The sequence below is a fragment of the Crocodylus siamensis genome, chromosome 3 (assembly GCF_052110815.1).
Source record: "Crocodylus siamensis isolate JL-2025a chromosome 3, ASM5211081v1, whole genome shotgun sequence".
Lineage (NCBI taxonomy): Eukaryota > Metazoa > Chordata > Crocodylia > Crocodylidae > Crocodylus > Crocodylus siamensis.
The window spans coordinates 17,886,484-17,903,410 of NC_143397.1; the positions used below are offsets into that span (position 1 = coordinate 17,886,484).

General features: G+C 38.0%; 1 protein-coding gene across 20 annotated transcripts in view; it reads right to left on the reverse strand.

The window, feature by feature from the left end:
* Positions 1-16,927, reverse strand: part of TCF4 (transcription factor 4) — a 348,186-nt gene that overhangs the window by 19,232 nt on the left and 312,027 nt on the right. For 15 of the 20 annotated variants that reach the window (XM_090037826.1, XM_090037830.1, XM_090037835.1 and 12 more), the window contains 2 exons: positions 15,613-15,689; positions 13,063-13,266 (listed from right to left, as the gene is read on the reverse strand). In XM_090037826.1, coding sequence (XP_089893952.1) covers positions 13,063-13,266; positions 15,613-15,689 — 281 coding nt within the window. The remainder of the gene's footprint in view (positions 1-13,062; positions 13,267-15,612; positions 15,690-16,927) is intronic. The other 5 variants (XM_090037824.1, XM_090037821.1, XM_090037839.1 and 2 more) reach the window with 2 other exon arrangements.

Sequence of the window (16,927 nt, forward strand, 5' to 3'; positions counted from 1 at the left end):
TACATACAGTATCAAAACATTCAAGTACTTCTCCGAAATTTTTCAGATTATTTATTTAAGTTTTGTGGAACCTGTATATACTGTATAATACCTGAATAGTTATTGACTGATATTGTCAAGTTACTGACTGATTCCATACACTTATACGGTAATGTAGATAGGCATATGCAGCATTATTATTGCAGTTTGAAGACCTGAAGCTAGGATTTTCAAACGTTCATTTGAAAAATAGTATGAAACACGGATTGCCACGTTTTCTAAGGCAACCAAATACTCTAAAGAGCCCAACTAATTTTTTATAATAGATTTAGAACAGAAGCATCTTCTACATTTAGATGCTCATTTATCTAAACTGGAATAAACGAGCAAAAAAGACATTTTGTGTCTTCTCAATTTTTTTAATAAATGAACATTTTGTTTTTTGTTACAGAAATGAGAAAATGTCTGAAATTTTATTCAGCTTGGAAAAATAAAATTTGATTAAAGGAAAAGGTTCACTCCAAATCTTCTGATGCATACATTATATGCTTCACCCTTTGATTATAAAAAACATGCTATCCTCTGAAATCTGCCAAGAGAAACCATTACACTCATGCTCTCTCAATTTTCCGGATAGTTGAAAAATTATAATTATGGTTCACTGACCTCAGGGCAAAGGCCACGATGTCTAACTAGTTCACTGAATTCAACAATTGTTCCATCCCATCCCATCCTTCACAGATTTCAAACAGTGGCACTTTCAACTCGATGCCTTTAGCAAGTCTCTGCTTTCCTTTGTATTTTGTTTACACAGCATGTTTAGTGCAGAGTGGTAAATATCACTGGGCCATATCGTGCTATGGGTTTGTAAGCAGAACCCCCATTGGCTTGAAAGGGCCCTGCTTAAAAGAGGATGGAGCAATGTGGTCCATTGTACCTATCCTGCAGCTATCAACAAACAACAAAAAAGCAGTTACTATTTTCACATTTCTTGTTCCCAGGAAGCGTTTTGAAAGTAATTATTCTGCTGTGTTTAAGAGGCCTATTTCATGGCTGTGCAAATGTATTACATTTCATTTGGCAGTTATTCAATCCTTGTTAATACTATCTCTGGAGATATGGGTCTCCAAAACAGGCTTTTGGCCCAAGCTACTCCTCCATGACTGCAATCATTCTAAAAGTGTTGCTGTAACACACGACAGGCCCTGGAACTAAAATGTAACCCCTCGCTTCACCTCCAGGAGAGTGCTATTAATTAGGGAACTGTTCGCAAAAGATACTTTCATATATTTCCTGTTGCATACAAGTAATCCCTTTGGGAGCTTCTTCTGATATACTGATTTTTGAGATACAATTATCTGAACTAAACTGAATGATCAAGATCTGACACTTGGATATACAACTAAATACAGGGAAAAGAAGAACGGGGAAATGATGTTTCTATTCCACTGCATATATATTTATTTTTGCATGTATATATGCACACACAAACTTGCGTGTGAATATAGACATAGATTGGATAGATACTTGTTTTTCAGTAAACACAAAGAGAAGAGTTGATGTGTTCACACTGTAATTAGACACCCATTGACACAGAAAACTGTTTTGGTGTCTTTGAATTGTAATCTCCCCATGAAATATCAATTATACCTGACAGTCCAAGAGTGCTAGATTTCAGTTTCAATTATCCTGCCAATATCTCTGTCATATCAAAAGAAAAAAGAAACTTATTTCTTCCAAAGTGAAAAAAACCCTATTTAACTCCAAAATAATTTTTTAAAACAAAGTTATATAAATGTTACTTTTATTGATTGTACATGGGCATTTGAAATTTATGAACTGCAGGCAGCAGAAAAGAGCTGTAAAATGGGGGAAAGTCTCATATAAAGTTATGAGCATTGTATCTCTTTGCTTATAGTTAACTCTTTGCATACTGAATGGGAACCTTCACACACATTTTTATTAATACATGGCGTAGAGACAATTTCAGATTTTTTTTTTCTCTAAAACAGAACTGGAAAGGGAATACTAAAAAGTGCTAATGCTTACAGATTCAGGAAAGTCTACTAGAATATTTCCTTTTTGTATTATAGTCCCATGTCACAATTAGGAGGAGATTAGCAAAACCTGCTGAGGTAACCGATGAACCCAACAAGCAACTTGCTTTGTACCTTTAAAAAACGATGACCTTGTGTTATCCAATTAGATAAATAAAAACATGTGGCAAGCAAGTTGTAAGGTGATGCATGTTAACATGTGTTCAATATTGTCAAAATTTATAAGTCTGACAGAAAGCAGATTTGTATAAAGCCCTTATAAACCTCAACTGCTATGTTACAAAGGGAACAACACAGGGCACTTTGACACAAATGGTCTTGCACTGTATGTGTGTATTATTGGTCCAAATTATTCACTCTTATTTAACCGCACTGAAGTCTTTCATCTCAAAGCTATACAATAATAGTTTCCATATGACCAGTGGCTCAGCTATAAATAAGATCAAAAGCAAAAAAAAGGATTTAATAAAAAAATAGACATTAAGAGTGGCATTAAATCAGGAAAAATAGCAAAGTTCAACCATTTTTTAAAACACAGAAATAGTACCACAGAGCACTAAGCAGCTTTCCAAAAATCTAATGAAAATGTATTTGCAAGCAAGTCATATGCAAAATCCATTTAGATACAGCCGAAAGTGGCAAAGCTGAAGGTCCGCGTAAAAAAAAAAATAAAAAGAGTGCCACGTCTTAAGTAGAGGCAGGGAGATTGGCTAAATGAACCAGTGGCTTTCATGTTATGAACTGTATGAGAGAATGCTGTATGGCAGTGCTCCATTTATTTCTCTATACTCTTTCTGTTCTATTTAATGGAAGTAAATTTGGGTAATCCAGCATTTCTGAGGGAATCACAACATTGCACGACTCTAACACATGAGCTCTGCAAAAGGAAGTTTTATTTGGCATTGCATATCGACTTGAAGTGAAAAGCCAACTTCCTAAGCAAATTTTCTTCTAGGGCTGCAAAAATTACAATTTAATCTTCATTCCCTACTGGACAAACAGCTGCCACTAATCTGCGATTCTAAAGAGAAGAGATGCATTTCTTTTATTCTTTCTGTCTATAGACACCTGAAGCGCACAACTCGTCAGTGATTCTATATGTTTTAGCTTTTTGCTTTGTGTGCGGATTTTATGAATAGGGACAGAGCAAACCACAAGTGTTCCACTGGAAGTACGTAGTGAGCATTTATTCAATGTTCTGGTGCTCCACACTTAAACAGCATTGCTTTCACACCAGGTGAGACAATCAGAAGTATTTTGAAAGGAAATCGACCAGTTGAAACCTACTATGCAGAGAAATGGGTTGCCATGGCCATTAAAGTCAGTGAAATAATCCTTATGATTTCTTTCCTACAGAGATGATTATTCATTTAAGTATTGGCTAAATCCAGAGATATAAAGGCCTCTAAAGCTCTGGGATTAGGAATATTAACTCTCCTAAATTTAGCTGCTAATGAAGAGCCAGAGGAAATACAACACAGTAAACAACCACGCAATCTTGGAATATGTTTTTAGATACCATATTCCAGATTAATAGGAAATGTCACTCAAAAGAATATGTGGCCAAATCAATCTCTGCTGCTTTCTTCCCCACTTGTTCTCAAGCACCTGCTTTAATGGTGACCTCAGCTCTACACCTCAAGATTCAGACATTTCACAAAACAGCTTTTTAAACAAAAGCCAGCTGTTTCTCATCTAGACTACAGGGGAAACAAAAATCAGGGCAGCTCAGAGGAACATTACCCAGAGACTACCACTCTTCAATAACTTTCACACACACACAGCTTCACAATAGATCCGTCCATGTGTGGAAACCAGGGAGCAAGCGAATGCTAAATTAAAACTTGGAAACCAAATACTATGATTTTAACAATATACCTAATTAACTAGTTTAAAATGAATGAAGTCATTGTGTCAGGGCAATGCTGTTCAAAAAGGATGTCATTTAAAGTAACAGTTAATGGATTTTCTTCTGGTTAAAATCAACTCTATAGTTCAAAATGATTTTAAAAATATGATAAAAGCTATATACACACATGAAATTAGGACTGTCACCAATTAGGCAGAACCGAAATGTTACATAAAAGTGTTATACCGCATCTTGTTCTGCAAGTTTTCAGTCCAATTAAGATGTTTTGTCCAGTTTTCTCAAGGTATATAGCTTTGATTTTTTTTATGACCACATTGATAAGAAATTAACCATGGCAGTCAGAGTTATTTAGCAGACTCCAAAACAGCAAGATCCAAATCCTACTTCGAAGTAACTTCTTTTTATATCTCTATTAATGACATAATGGATTACTTTATGAGTTATTACTTTAGTTCCTAGGTGTGGAAAATTCCAGACTTTAATGTGGCTGCAAAATATATATCTACACATATATAAAAAGTAGATGCACATGCACACACATTCAGACATGAACATCCTTCCTTTCTATTAGCCTTCATATGAAACATCCAAGCAGGTGATGGACTTCTAAACAGTTCTTAAAAACAAATTTATACCAGTTTATGTTATAAAATGGTTCTAAACAACCTATTCATAAACTGCTACAAAAGGAATGTGTCCCTTTATGATGCTGGTGTAAAAGTTAGCATATAAATGCCATTTTACAAAATTTTATTTAAAATGTTATTACAAGCCCTACAACGTACATCTTGTTTACAATGACATAAACTACCAAAAGCCTGGAAATTCACAACTGAAGCAGATAAGATAGGTTTAGCTCATGTTCATGTTGGGGGAGGAGGGAGATACAAGGCAAACAAACCAAATTCAGAGTTTGTATCTTGACTTGGATTATTCTAACTTTCGCTATTAGCACAATGGCTGTTACTGGGACATAAGTATTGCAAACCATTCTGAGAATGAAAACCTTACCTTCTTAATTTGTATGCTCTCACCAAAATGTTACTTCCAGCTAACATTTATTTTTTAACAATACCGTGTGCTTAACAGATGAGAACAAACTAAACTCTTCATGGGTAGACCAAGTTGTTTTGTATATGCTTGGCAAGCTAAAGTAATGGAAGTTACCTTTAATTATGGTTCCAATCCTGCAAATGCTTACACATGTGCTTAATTTTAGTTCCACAAATAGTTCCAATGGAATTACTCATGGGACTATAGTTAAGCATGTGTAAGTGTTTGTAGGATTGAGAGGCAAGGACATTTGTGGGTGATATCTTACGGCCTTATGTAGAATCAAGGTCTTTATTACAGCAGGGACTGAAACCCAGGGTTCCCCCCACCCATTAGGCTGCAGAGTCATGCTTTTTCTTACTTATGCTCTTCCTCTGCCCAGTGAATGAAGTATTCTGTGCAAATTAAAGGGAGTCAGAGAATCCATCTCCAGTCTAGAATAGCCTCTAGCCAGTTTATGGCACTCTCCTTGGAGGACGGTAGCGTGGGTTTTTAAAAAAGAACTAAATCTGGGACTTCCACATCCGGGAAGAGAGCTCTAACCACTGAGCTATTTGATGGAAAGTGGGCAACACTAGTGCCACTGCCTTTTAAAAGACGGAACTGACCCATGCTCAGTGTTTGACAGAAAGGGCAAATATAGACATGGGTTCAGGTGTATAAATCCCAAGGAGAAGGCATTGTCCCTCAAGCCCACAGTAAGATCTCAGAGTCCCAGGGAAGTGCAATGACTAAGGTACACCCTATCTTTAACATTGCCAGTGGCTTCAGACAATAATACCAGAGGTGTACTGGCCAAGGTCTGCACCTGGACAGCAGTGGCAGTAGTTGCCATTCATGTGCTCCCCCTAAGTGGACACCAAGGGCTATTGCCCTTGTTACACACTGTTCATTATGCTACTAACAGGACCCTGCTATGACCTCCATTCTGAGGCACCTACACATCTTTACCAGTTTGAATTGCTCTTGAGGAGGCGACCAATAAAGACAGCTCCACCCACCCATTCCCACGCCACATGTACCAAATCTAGAAATGAGGCCATGAAGTTCTCCTGGAGGGATATGTCTAGCGTGCTCAAGACTGGTTGAGGCCTCACTCCTATAGCCTGGTATGTGTAGGGCACAGCCATGCTTTTTGGTGTACGTCTTGCGGTCTAAGTTGTTGATGCCAACTCTGATAACTGTATCTCCTAATACCTCTCTGTGGATCTAGGCCTAAGGAACTTATCCTAAGTTGCTCACTAAATTAAAACAGCAGCAGAACCCAGCAGCTTTCCAGACTTTTAGTCCTGACTTTTAGTATAAATGAGATTAGGAAGAGGGGAGCAAGAAGCTGGTCCCCCAAAATGAATTATTATTCATGAACTATTATCTTGATATATAACAATGTATGCCATATCTAAGCATAGAGTTAATTAATGCATACCATTTCACTAAAATCAGAAATTTCACCATGAAATGCTGCAAATTGCAGGGTAACAAGGCACGGGCTTAAAGTTAGGTTTGTGTTTAAGCACTTTGTTCAACTAGGCCACAGTAACAAACTGAAATAAAAAGACAGAATTTTCACTTCTGTTTCGTGAATAATTAACCCCGGTGTAGTGAATTTTTGCTTTCAGCTACACTGCTGTAAATCTGGAGTAATGCCATTAAAATCAAAGAACTTGCCTCACTGTATCAGACACCAGAATCTGACCCCGCCTTGTATTATTTTTGCCGGGGGAAAAAGTTTCAGCTATGCCCTGCGTACTGGAGAATTGGGAGGAATATTTGATAAAGAAGACCTGCTGGAAACCAGCAGAAACTTTGGACTAAGTCTCAAATTACTTTAGCATATTCTAGTCTGAAACCAACAAATGAAGGTGTACAGTGGGCAAAGAAACTTCCACCAGCACATTCTGTACACGTTTCCGGTCCATACCTCCCACTGCTACTTTATTTACTGCAGCTGGCCGAAGTTTTATAGCCTGTTTCATGTATTAACATTCAAATGTGGAAAACATTACCAGTATCCTCCTTGATTTTTTTTTTTTAATTTTCCCCCCTTCAACTTCCTTTTCAGCGTGGAATGTATCAAATGGTCAAAGGCTAACTTAAGACTGACTCTACTCAAAAACTATTTCCTTTGTTCTTATGTTTTTACTTCAAAATTCATACCAGTTTTCCAAAGTAATGATCAGGACTGACTCTTTCACACAAGTCACAGTTTCAGACAGTGAGTAATGCTGATTGTGAACTAGTGGACTAGTTTTTCAGAAAGTTAAACGTGGACAGTGAGAAAGAGATTTTCCCTTTTCTTGTTTTTCAAGCTAGCCATGCTGTCAAATGGTGTATCTTTTATTTGAGTGGTCTTAATCAATGGACTTTGATAGTAAGCTCCTCTTCCAAAGTTTAGAAAACAGTATGTAAATGGTCCAACAGAGGTAAGTCCCACACCTCTAAGTATTTCATAATCAAACTGAACTTCTGGGAAGCACAGGTAGAGTGCCTACTCTTTCGTAAGACAGTCACAGAAGAGGAGAAATTGAGCGGTCAAATATTTCTACAAAGCCTTGTATGAAGATTTTAATCTTTTATTGTTGTTATTTTTTGTTTAAATTTAACTTCACCTACATCTGGTATTTAAGAGAGGACTACATATTTATGGAACAAACTGTCTCTGAAGTGATGCCCTGGGTGCATGTTGTATCAGTTTAACATATGCAAAGCGAACAAAGCTACAAAAATTAAACTCTTTTCTCTTGATTGAGAGCAGATATGCAGAAACAGTTGTAAGTCACAGATCTGGCTTTTAATAAAGCCAGATTTCTTCATTAAAAGCAGTATTGTTTAAACATTGGGGGGGGGGAATAGCTTTGTACAAACTAAAATCTTAGATTATATGTATCCCAAGTGTATTTAACACATTACCTGAGGCCAAGCTAAATTACAATCTAGAATTTCCTTTTGTGAATTCTCAGCAACTGCCACAGAGAGCAAAACAATGTCTGGTTCATGCTAATTTTATTGGAAGGGGGAAGGGAGATGGGTTTAGCTGAGAAGTTGAAACGCATCTTTCTACCTTTTGGAAAATAAAGGATTATTTCCACTCAGCATTTACCTTTGGTTTTTAAATATGTAAAGGTACTGGCCCAGTTTTACTTTTCACCTGTAACCTGTGATTTTTAGCTTTTGGTTGATTTTAACAAGAACTTAATGTTGAGCAGCAATAACAACTTACAAGGATATGGAGCACTTCTTCAGTACAGGATTTCCAGCTTCCATACAAACAAATGTAATATAGCACACTGCACTATAGTTACGGTCAGTGAATCACAGGGCATTTAGTTGGTCACAGACACAGGGCATGCTCCCATGGGTGGGAATGTGTATTCCCCAGGGACATCTAGCAGCAGCACATATTTGTGCCACTGACAGTTGTCCCCAGGGGACACCTCTGCACGTGCGCTCTGGCACGTGGTAAGTTGCCCCAGGTGGGCTAAGGGAGGCTGGGGATGGCACCTGGGCTGGCCCTAGCAACTTTACCTGGAGTCCTAAGGGCCTCCCTGGGCTCCAGCAACGGCAACCCAGGCTGGTCAGCAGCTGGAGCTTGGCTCTGGCTGCCCAGGCTCCAGTTTCAGGCAGCACACGCTGCTGTAATGTGCACCACCCCACTTCTTTCTGGTGTGAGTTTTTTGACACCAGGATCTCCCTGTGTCAAAAACCCCCACCGTGCTGCAAATTAACAGCACAATGAATGCCTGCACGTGCAGCGCAGGTGGTTTGAGATGCAACAGACAGGCCTGTGGTGCCACAAACCTCATCTGCATGCTCATGGGAACACACCTGCAAGGAGCAAGACAAGCCCCTTCTCCAACAAAAAGAGATAAAGGATCTTTAATGCCTATGTAGCCTGATTTGCCTCAGCTTTTCATGTTCCAGCAAGCTGGTAAGTACATAAAATTAAGTATGTAACAACCTAAAAAGGAGGAAAGGAGAAGGTGACCCTCACCAAGGTATCCTGAACATCATCAAACCATCAAGCCAAGTCTGTTACAGTCAATGAAGGAGAGAATCTTATTGTAGGCTCCTGGCATTATACTTAAGATGAGATAAACCTGTTAATCACATATAAAATAGTAATCTGGCTACATGTTTAGGCAACTAAAAGCAAAACAGAATAGGAAGTCTCCCACAAAAAATATTCTGCAAAATACATGTAATTTTTGGTGGCTGATTTCCATTAAGCCTTAAACTCAATGTGTGGTAGGGTTCTTGCCATGCAGCCTGGTGCTAGGGTCTGGCTAATAGCTCTCCCATGGCAGAAGGCCAACAACCTCATAGTGCAGCCCTGCTGTTTGCAGGATCCTGAGTCAAGGGAAGTTTATTAGCTCAGCTGAGGTGCCAGGTCACAGGAACCCAGCAGGTTAACTTCCTAGTCCAGCAGCTCCCATGGAGCTGTAGAGAAGGCATTTGATACATCTCAGCCATTGGGACCCAGAGATGAGGGAGAGTTTCCTTGAACCCAGGTTCCTGTGCACTGAGATCTTTAAAAACTGCCTGTGCAGTCCAGCTGCACATGTGTTTTTTGGACATCCCCAGCACACAAGAATCCTGGGACCAGGGAACCTCCTGTATCCTGTTGTGCTGGGACTTCACAAAACTGCAGATGAAATTGGGCTGCACACAAGGTTTTCTGATGTCCTGGTGCATAGGACTCTCAGACGACCCCAGGTACAGTTCTAGGGCTCAAACTGATCATCAGATGATCGTCAGTCCCAGGTACTGGACCACACTAGCTCACGCTGGGCCACAAGCACCCAGCTTTCAACTTGCCAGTACAAAGAGCCCAGGATCATGAGTGGAGGTGTGATTGTTGGGTTTGGGGATTAGATCCTAACACACCATTGAATGAATGTGTGCCAGGGTCCCCAGAGAAATATCAGAAAGGCAGTCACCTCCAATGTCCTCTACTTTGGGATTGTCTGTATTCACTGTATTGGAACATAGGCCTTGCATAGTGAAATGGAGCAGTGGTCTACCTTGTCCACTGGTGGGTAACACCTAATACCACAAACTTCCAAGGAAACTGTGAAGCAAGAAAAACTATATAGAACAAGATATATTTCTTCCCCCCCCCGCAAAAAAAATTGTTCAATTTTACACCCGTAGAACATATTTCTGTATTTATATTTTTTAAAGCACAGTAACTGTGACTACATGTGCACTTAATGGCACAGTAGATTTAATTAGCTGCGGAGTGAAACGTCACTGTCTAGACATGAAAAGGTATTAGGCTGTGGTAAACTAATGCCACCATAAGATAGTACTTATGGTGGGGTAATTAATTGTGATTAAACACACATGTAGATGCTGCCGGAGGTGTAATTACACCCAGTCAACCAAGCCTGCAGGGGGCCAGTCTCCTGCCTGCCAACTAGCCACATGGCTCCAGACTTCCAGCACTCTCATGTCCCAGCCAGATCCTCTGCTCCCATAGGAACCCGGGGCTGACTCCCTGTGTTGGTCCTGCCATAAACTGCTCCACCCCAGCTCAAACTGCTGCTCTCCCAGGCACACGTGTAGATGCCGCACCCAGTTTATTGCTTTGAATTAACTGCACATGTAGATGTACCCAGTGCGGTTTTTTTAATCAAATTTATCTTGTCAAGCAAAACCCTAGCCTTTGTACTAAGAGAATCATTTGCTTATAGTAGTTTCTTTCTAATGCCTTAAAGAAAAAAAAAAGAAAAAGAAAAATGTCTCTAATACAACTGTAGATAAGATTTATTATCCATATAACATCTAATCCTATTTTGAATATTTTGAAATATTTGGCCTTGATTACATCTTACAGTAATGAATTTCATAGATCAATTGTGTGTTTAATAAGAAATAATTTCTTTTGTCAGTTTCACTGAATGTCTCCTTGTTCTTTAAATGCAAGTAAGGAATAATACAAAAACTAGATGTACCTTTTCTATATTATCCATTGTTTGTGGCTCTTTTCACCATTCTTCTTTTTAAACAAAGTCACCACAAGTTGTTCAATCCTTCTTTACATGGAAATCTTTAATTCTTTCCAATTACTTATTCTTCTTTGTTTTTGAATTCTTCCTAATCTTACTATATCCTTATTAAGACAGGGTAACCAGAAGTGGACATATTTCAGGTGAGGGAATAGTAGTGATTTATTTAACAACATTATGCTGTTTTCAGTATTAATTTCTAATCAACTCCTTTTCAGTCTTAAGATTGAGTTTCACTTTTTTGACCACTGCTAATTACTGAGGAGACACTTCTATTCAATCGTCCAAAGTTAGATCCAAATTTTTTTCTTGAGTATTTATCCAGAAATGTTTATATTTAATTCAAGTAATTCCATCTAATGGAATGACTTTGCATTTAGGAAGATAGCACAGTAAGGAAAGTTCCTATCAGCAATGAAGTGCCATAATGTTACTACTTTTCGTGTTTGCTTTGCAATAAGCAACACTGCTTCTAGAATTAAATGTTGGGGTTCAACAATTATTACCTTTTAATCATGCTGAAAATTGAACATTTGATTCTACTGCTCATTTGCTCGCTCACTCTCAACCACTTCCTAATGGATGACAGTTTATGTTTCATTATGTAACTATCTATTTTCTCCTAATAGCTTGTTAATAGGTCTTGTTTAGTTTATTTGGAAGATCCAAGATCTTGGTTCTCCTTTACTTCCCATTCTGCTGACATGTTCAATGGAATCTAATAGATTAGAGAGGCAAGACTTTCTTTTACAGAAACAAAACGGAGACACAACTCCTTTGCAACGTACTAAATCAAAAACAAATGGTATAAAGTCAAACTGAAAACAAAAATATAAACAGTAACATTACGCATTGATCCCAGAAGCTTTTCTCATGCTGATTAGTATTTATTCAACATATGTCTATATGCAATTTCTGTAAGAAATTGTGAGCTCAATCATGTAAGCAAGTACTGCTCAAGATGAGGAAAAGTTACAGAATCAGGCCTTTGTGCTCTGGACAATTAGTTTTCCAGGTACAAAACGGATGATTATTCACTGTGGAAGATGAGTCACACGTGATCAAATATAGTTTCCATTTGCAAAAAAAAAAATATTTAAGCACATGCTTAAATTTAAGCCTCACTGTTTCAGTGCTGTCCTCACTGTGTATACATTTCTGAATCTGTTTAAAAAAGCAGATTCTCAGGAAGCTCCAACTTTCAAGCTAAAGAGCCCTTTTTAAAAAAGGAAACAGGAAATATAACATGTAAAAATATTTTTTCAGAGCTTCTGTAGTTTAAAGGGTCCTAAAATAAGCAGCACTTTTACATCAATCTAAGCCAAAACAAAAAGGAAGAATAATAAAGTCAAATATGCACCTTGAAGATTTCTTTCTTACCCTCCCTCTCCAACAAACTTATTGACATATAGATATAAGAAGGATGATACATTGTGGCTATTCAAATGCTTGTCAGCCAACCAGATCATTCAGACAATCTATACAATTTTAGTAAGGATTTTTAATGGGGCTAGATGCCAGAGTACAGCAGCTATCTGTCAATGGCAGCTTCACAACAGTTATAGTTTTGCACAGTGAGAGGGATAGAGGAACATATTAAAAAAAACCTACAGTTTTTAGCATCATGAACAAAATGCATAATATAAAGCAGCATATTTTTGTCAAATATACAGGATAACCTCATTATAATGAACCGCTATGTGACTAGGAGAAAAGTACATTAAAAGAGGGTGTTCACTAAAATAGGGTTAGTCAATTTGCTTCCTCATAATAATGAAAAACTCTCTTCCTGCTGTTGGGACTTAAAATCCGGGGTTTGTCCTAATGAGGTCTCACTGTATACAGAGAACAAATGAAAGGAAATATTACAGCCGATATATTATGGGAACATGCAAAAAAAAAAAAAATCTCTCTTAGTACTAGCAGACCCTTTACAAAGTTTAATTTGATTCTTTTGCCATAAACATGAAAATTTCTGTAGTATTAGCATGAGCAGGAAGGCTCAATATGATTAAAAAGCCTGTAAACCAGTTCAGAAATTCTAATTACTTTACTGTTTTTAAACGAGCACTGCTGTTTAATCTCCATAGCTTACCATTAGTGAATGTCTATTGGCTGAAAGAAGGCCTGTCCCATATCCTGACCCAAGACCTCCCATTGCTCCATTATGAGAAGGCCCTATTAATCCATGCATGTCGCTATGACTACCAGGCATGGCTGTTGAAGGCCCCACTGCGTGGTTCCGGAGAACATGAATAGCATCGTCCAGTCTTTCCAAGCGGTCTTCAATCCGGCTTTGCTGTTTGTTTATGCAAAACAAATCAAGAGAAGCATCAGCAAATGTGAAGGGCCATTTAACATTTGGACAAAACATACACAGATTAGGTATGCCACATAGTCTACTGCTGTTGGGGGGGCCGGGGGGGGGGGAGGGCGAGGGATGAGATCTGCAAATGAAAAGAGTCTTTTTTATTTCTTCCCCTTTTTTGACAACACTGATATTGTTGTTTTGTTTTTTCTTTAAGGAAATAGTTAAACTTTCATTGTAGGGAATTAGAGAGAACTATTATCATAAGCACAGCTTTCATTTTCATGGGCAAAACAGGTTCAATGATTCCTCATGAACATAATCATTACAGTACATATGTTGCCCTCTGTGATCTTTGAAAAGTTTTAGTGTTGCTTTTAAAAAAAAAGAAAAGAAAAGAAAAGATACTATTACTTTTAACCAATATCTGTCAGGGCTTTTCGCCCTCCCCACATCATCACAGAATCACACACAAAAGAGTTAGCAAGATCCTATTAGGTCATACAATCCCTCTCTATTATTATTATTACTTTTTCCCTAATTAACTGCGCATCCTAAAACCATTTTGAAAGTGTCATTGGTAAGAGCAGGAGTAAAAACATTTCTTAAACTTAAAAGCTTAGACTTATGTGGCCTTCATGAAATGTGGAAAAGATAATAAAACAGAAAGGCACTGGACTGCTATTGATGGCAGCATTTCTAATAGGCTTCCTTCTTTGTTCTAGAATAATTCAGTCCATGCTGAAGTAAAAACAAATCCTTAATTTCTCTCCAGGAGGAGAGGGTATCTAGACTACCACAGGAATTATCCCCAGAGCTGAACCATATATAGTGGTGGTGCTGACTCAACAGAACTGATCATTGTTTTGCTGAGAACTTCCTTCCAATATCATTTTTCCTGTGAGCTAGAAAAACAGTGTCACGGCAGTAAATTTAGGTCAAAGAGAAGCAATGGACTAAGTTACAATAGCAATACTTTGTTCTTCTGCTCCATAGTGCTATTCATACAAGGAACCTGAATTACTTTACCAAAGCAGGTAGGGAAACTGAGGCACCATGGTAAACTGTGTACCGAAGGCCAAATCACTTCCACAGCAGAAAGAGGAGTAAAACACATATCTTGATACAACTGCTATGCCATACCTATTCAATCATACTTTCTCTCCTAGCAGATGTCACATCTAAAGCAGGCATGCCTGTAACTTTTTGTTTCTCAGCAAGGTATGCAAGGGATTGGGTGACTAGGACAGCCCCAAATAATTGGGAAATTCTTTTCATTGAAAAAAACAGTTCTTCACAACTTCCAGATATCTGGAGCAACTAAAATACAAATATCACTGCTACAGCTCTGCACGCTTTCAACACCATATTACAGAAAGGCAGGATAAGCTAGAAAGTATCAGACAATGAATCATGGTACAGATATTTGTATTTGGCCAGATACTGAAGTCCTTACTAATTCCTGACTAAGGCAAAACTCCCCCCTGTAGTCAATGGGATTTTTGCATGATTCAATCGTACATGGCTATTTATTGTGCTCTCAGAAACTGATTGTTGCTTCATGCTGAGAAGTTTTTAATCTTTATCGTTATTTACACAGCAACCAAAAATATGATAAACACTTTTCAGTAATATGAGACAGCGTCTTGGCTTACAAACCGGACACACAACAGACAGAACAAAAGATACAGCCTATTTAAAAACCTTGTCTGTTTGTCACCGTGTTCCTAGGAAGCTCACAACTCATAACTACCCTTTCCTTTTTAAAAAAACTATCCCCATTTTATATTCCTTGTATCCTCTCTACAGCATTAGCTGTTGTTATCACGTTGGTTCTTGCCAGTTCATCCAGGACTTTCACACATACCAGAAAGAAGCCAAATACATTATGTAAACCTCTACTACATTTCCCTCCCTAAAATAAAAGTGACCCTGACTTGCGAGACCTTTTCACCTTATCCGGCTTCTCAGCAGCCATTTGACTTTTTCTCTTTACTCTCCCTCCTGCTGTGACTGATTATTTTGCATCTCTCTCTCTCTCTCTCTCTATATATATATATGTATATGTATGTGTGTGTGTGTGTGTGTGTGTGTGTGTGTATATTCAACAACACTTTCCCTATAATACAGTTGGACAGTATACCTAGTCATTTCAATCTCAGAAAAGAAAAAAATCAAGAAATTGGGTCCCCATGTTACCAATGATCAAATAGGGTTAAAATCCAAGGGCATAGTAATCACTAACAAAATGGAAACCTGTGTGAAAAGAATGGATGAAAAATGGAAAGAACAGCAAGTAAAATACTGAGGCAGAGGAGGTCACTAATCAAAACATACCAAAGAGTGTAAGGGACCTTCATAATTGGGAGATGATGATGCTTGCCCTCCATTTCTAGACCAAACAGCTGTGCCTGCTAATAGTAAAATGGGAATTACCATTAGAACTATGCAAACAAAAATGTCTTTCAAACTTTTTGGACAGTTTTGTAGACATGTAAATGCCATTTTCCAGATAGACTATAGAGCAGACATATGGAGAACTTCCAAAATATACACGGATGAAAAAAAAGGTATTTTGTAGCACAGCACGTAGATGCTGGCCACAACGTCCCCCCAGGCTGCTTCTTAACATAGAGGATTTCATTGATTCGGCAGCTGTACATGAGAGAGGCTCCAGCAGAAGGAAATGTCTCACTGGTAAAAGGAGAAGTAGCACTCTCAAAAGTGCTAAGAGGGGACTGCTAGATTTCTATGTAAAACTAGCACACACTAGTTCATTATCCTATCTTTGGTTCAATGCATATATAGTGTCACTGAGTCATTCAATCATCGAACTTACAGGGTAGTTTATTTAAAATATATATAGATCTATATAAGACTACTGAAAAACAACGGTACAGCATAAATACCACACGCACAACATTTAGTCATACTTCTGGCTTCTACCAATGCTTTTACTTAACTAATGCTATTTGCACTCTAAAGGTGGAGCGTTCTTCTTCCTTTTTTTTTTTTTGCCAATACAGAATTTAAAAGGGGCCAAGAGAAAAAAAAACAACTCTTGGATGACGTTCGTTTGTTTATATCTGTTGAACTGAATCTCTTTCTATTCCAAAAATAAAGCTAAAATATTGGTCGTTTGATTTCATGCAATAGCATTATCTGCTAAACAAAATATGTGCCAAAAATTTAAGGGGCATGCCAAAAATTGCGGACAGAACTGTCAATTGAAGGACTTCCCCCATGACATTGTTTACAGCACAATGTCCATTTTAGTTTTGTATTTCACGGTCTGAAACAAATGGTCTTCTGAATAATCCTCTAGAAGAAAGCTGAGAATTAAAAATGAAACTTCAGGATTTTAATCTCAAAATCTAAATGAAGTGGAATTGTCTGGCATTAGAAGGGCAGGTCAAAGGTGCAGTAATAGCCTTTTAAGTTCTCAGTTGGATTTTTCTCTTACAACATATTGACAAAATAGTGTCAATTTTGATTAAACCCTAAACATTCTCTATTCTGGCTTTCCCTTTGTTGTATGCTTCTTTAAATAACAATTTTGCTACACCACTGAATGCAGAAATGAATTGGCAAACAATATTTTCATATTGTTTCTAACTACTCGACAGTATCCTGAGGCCTAAGAGCACTGAAC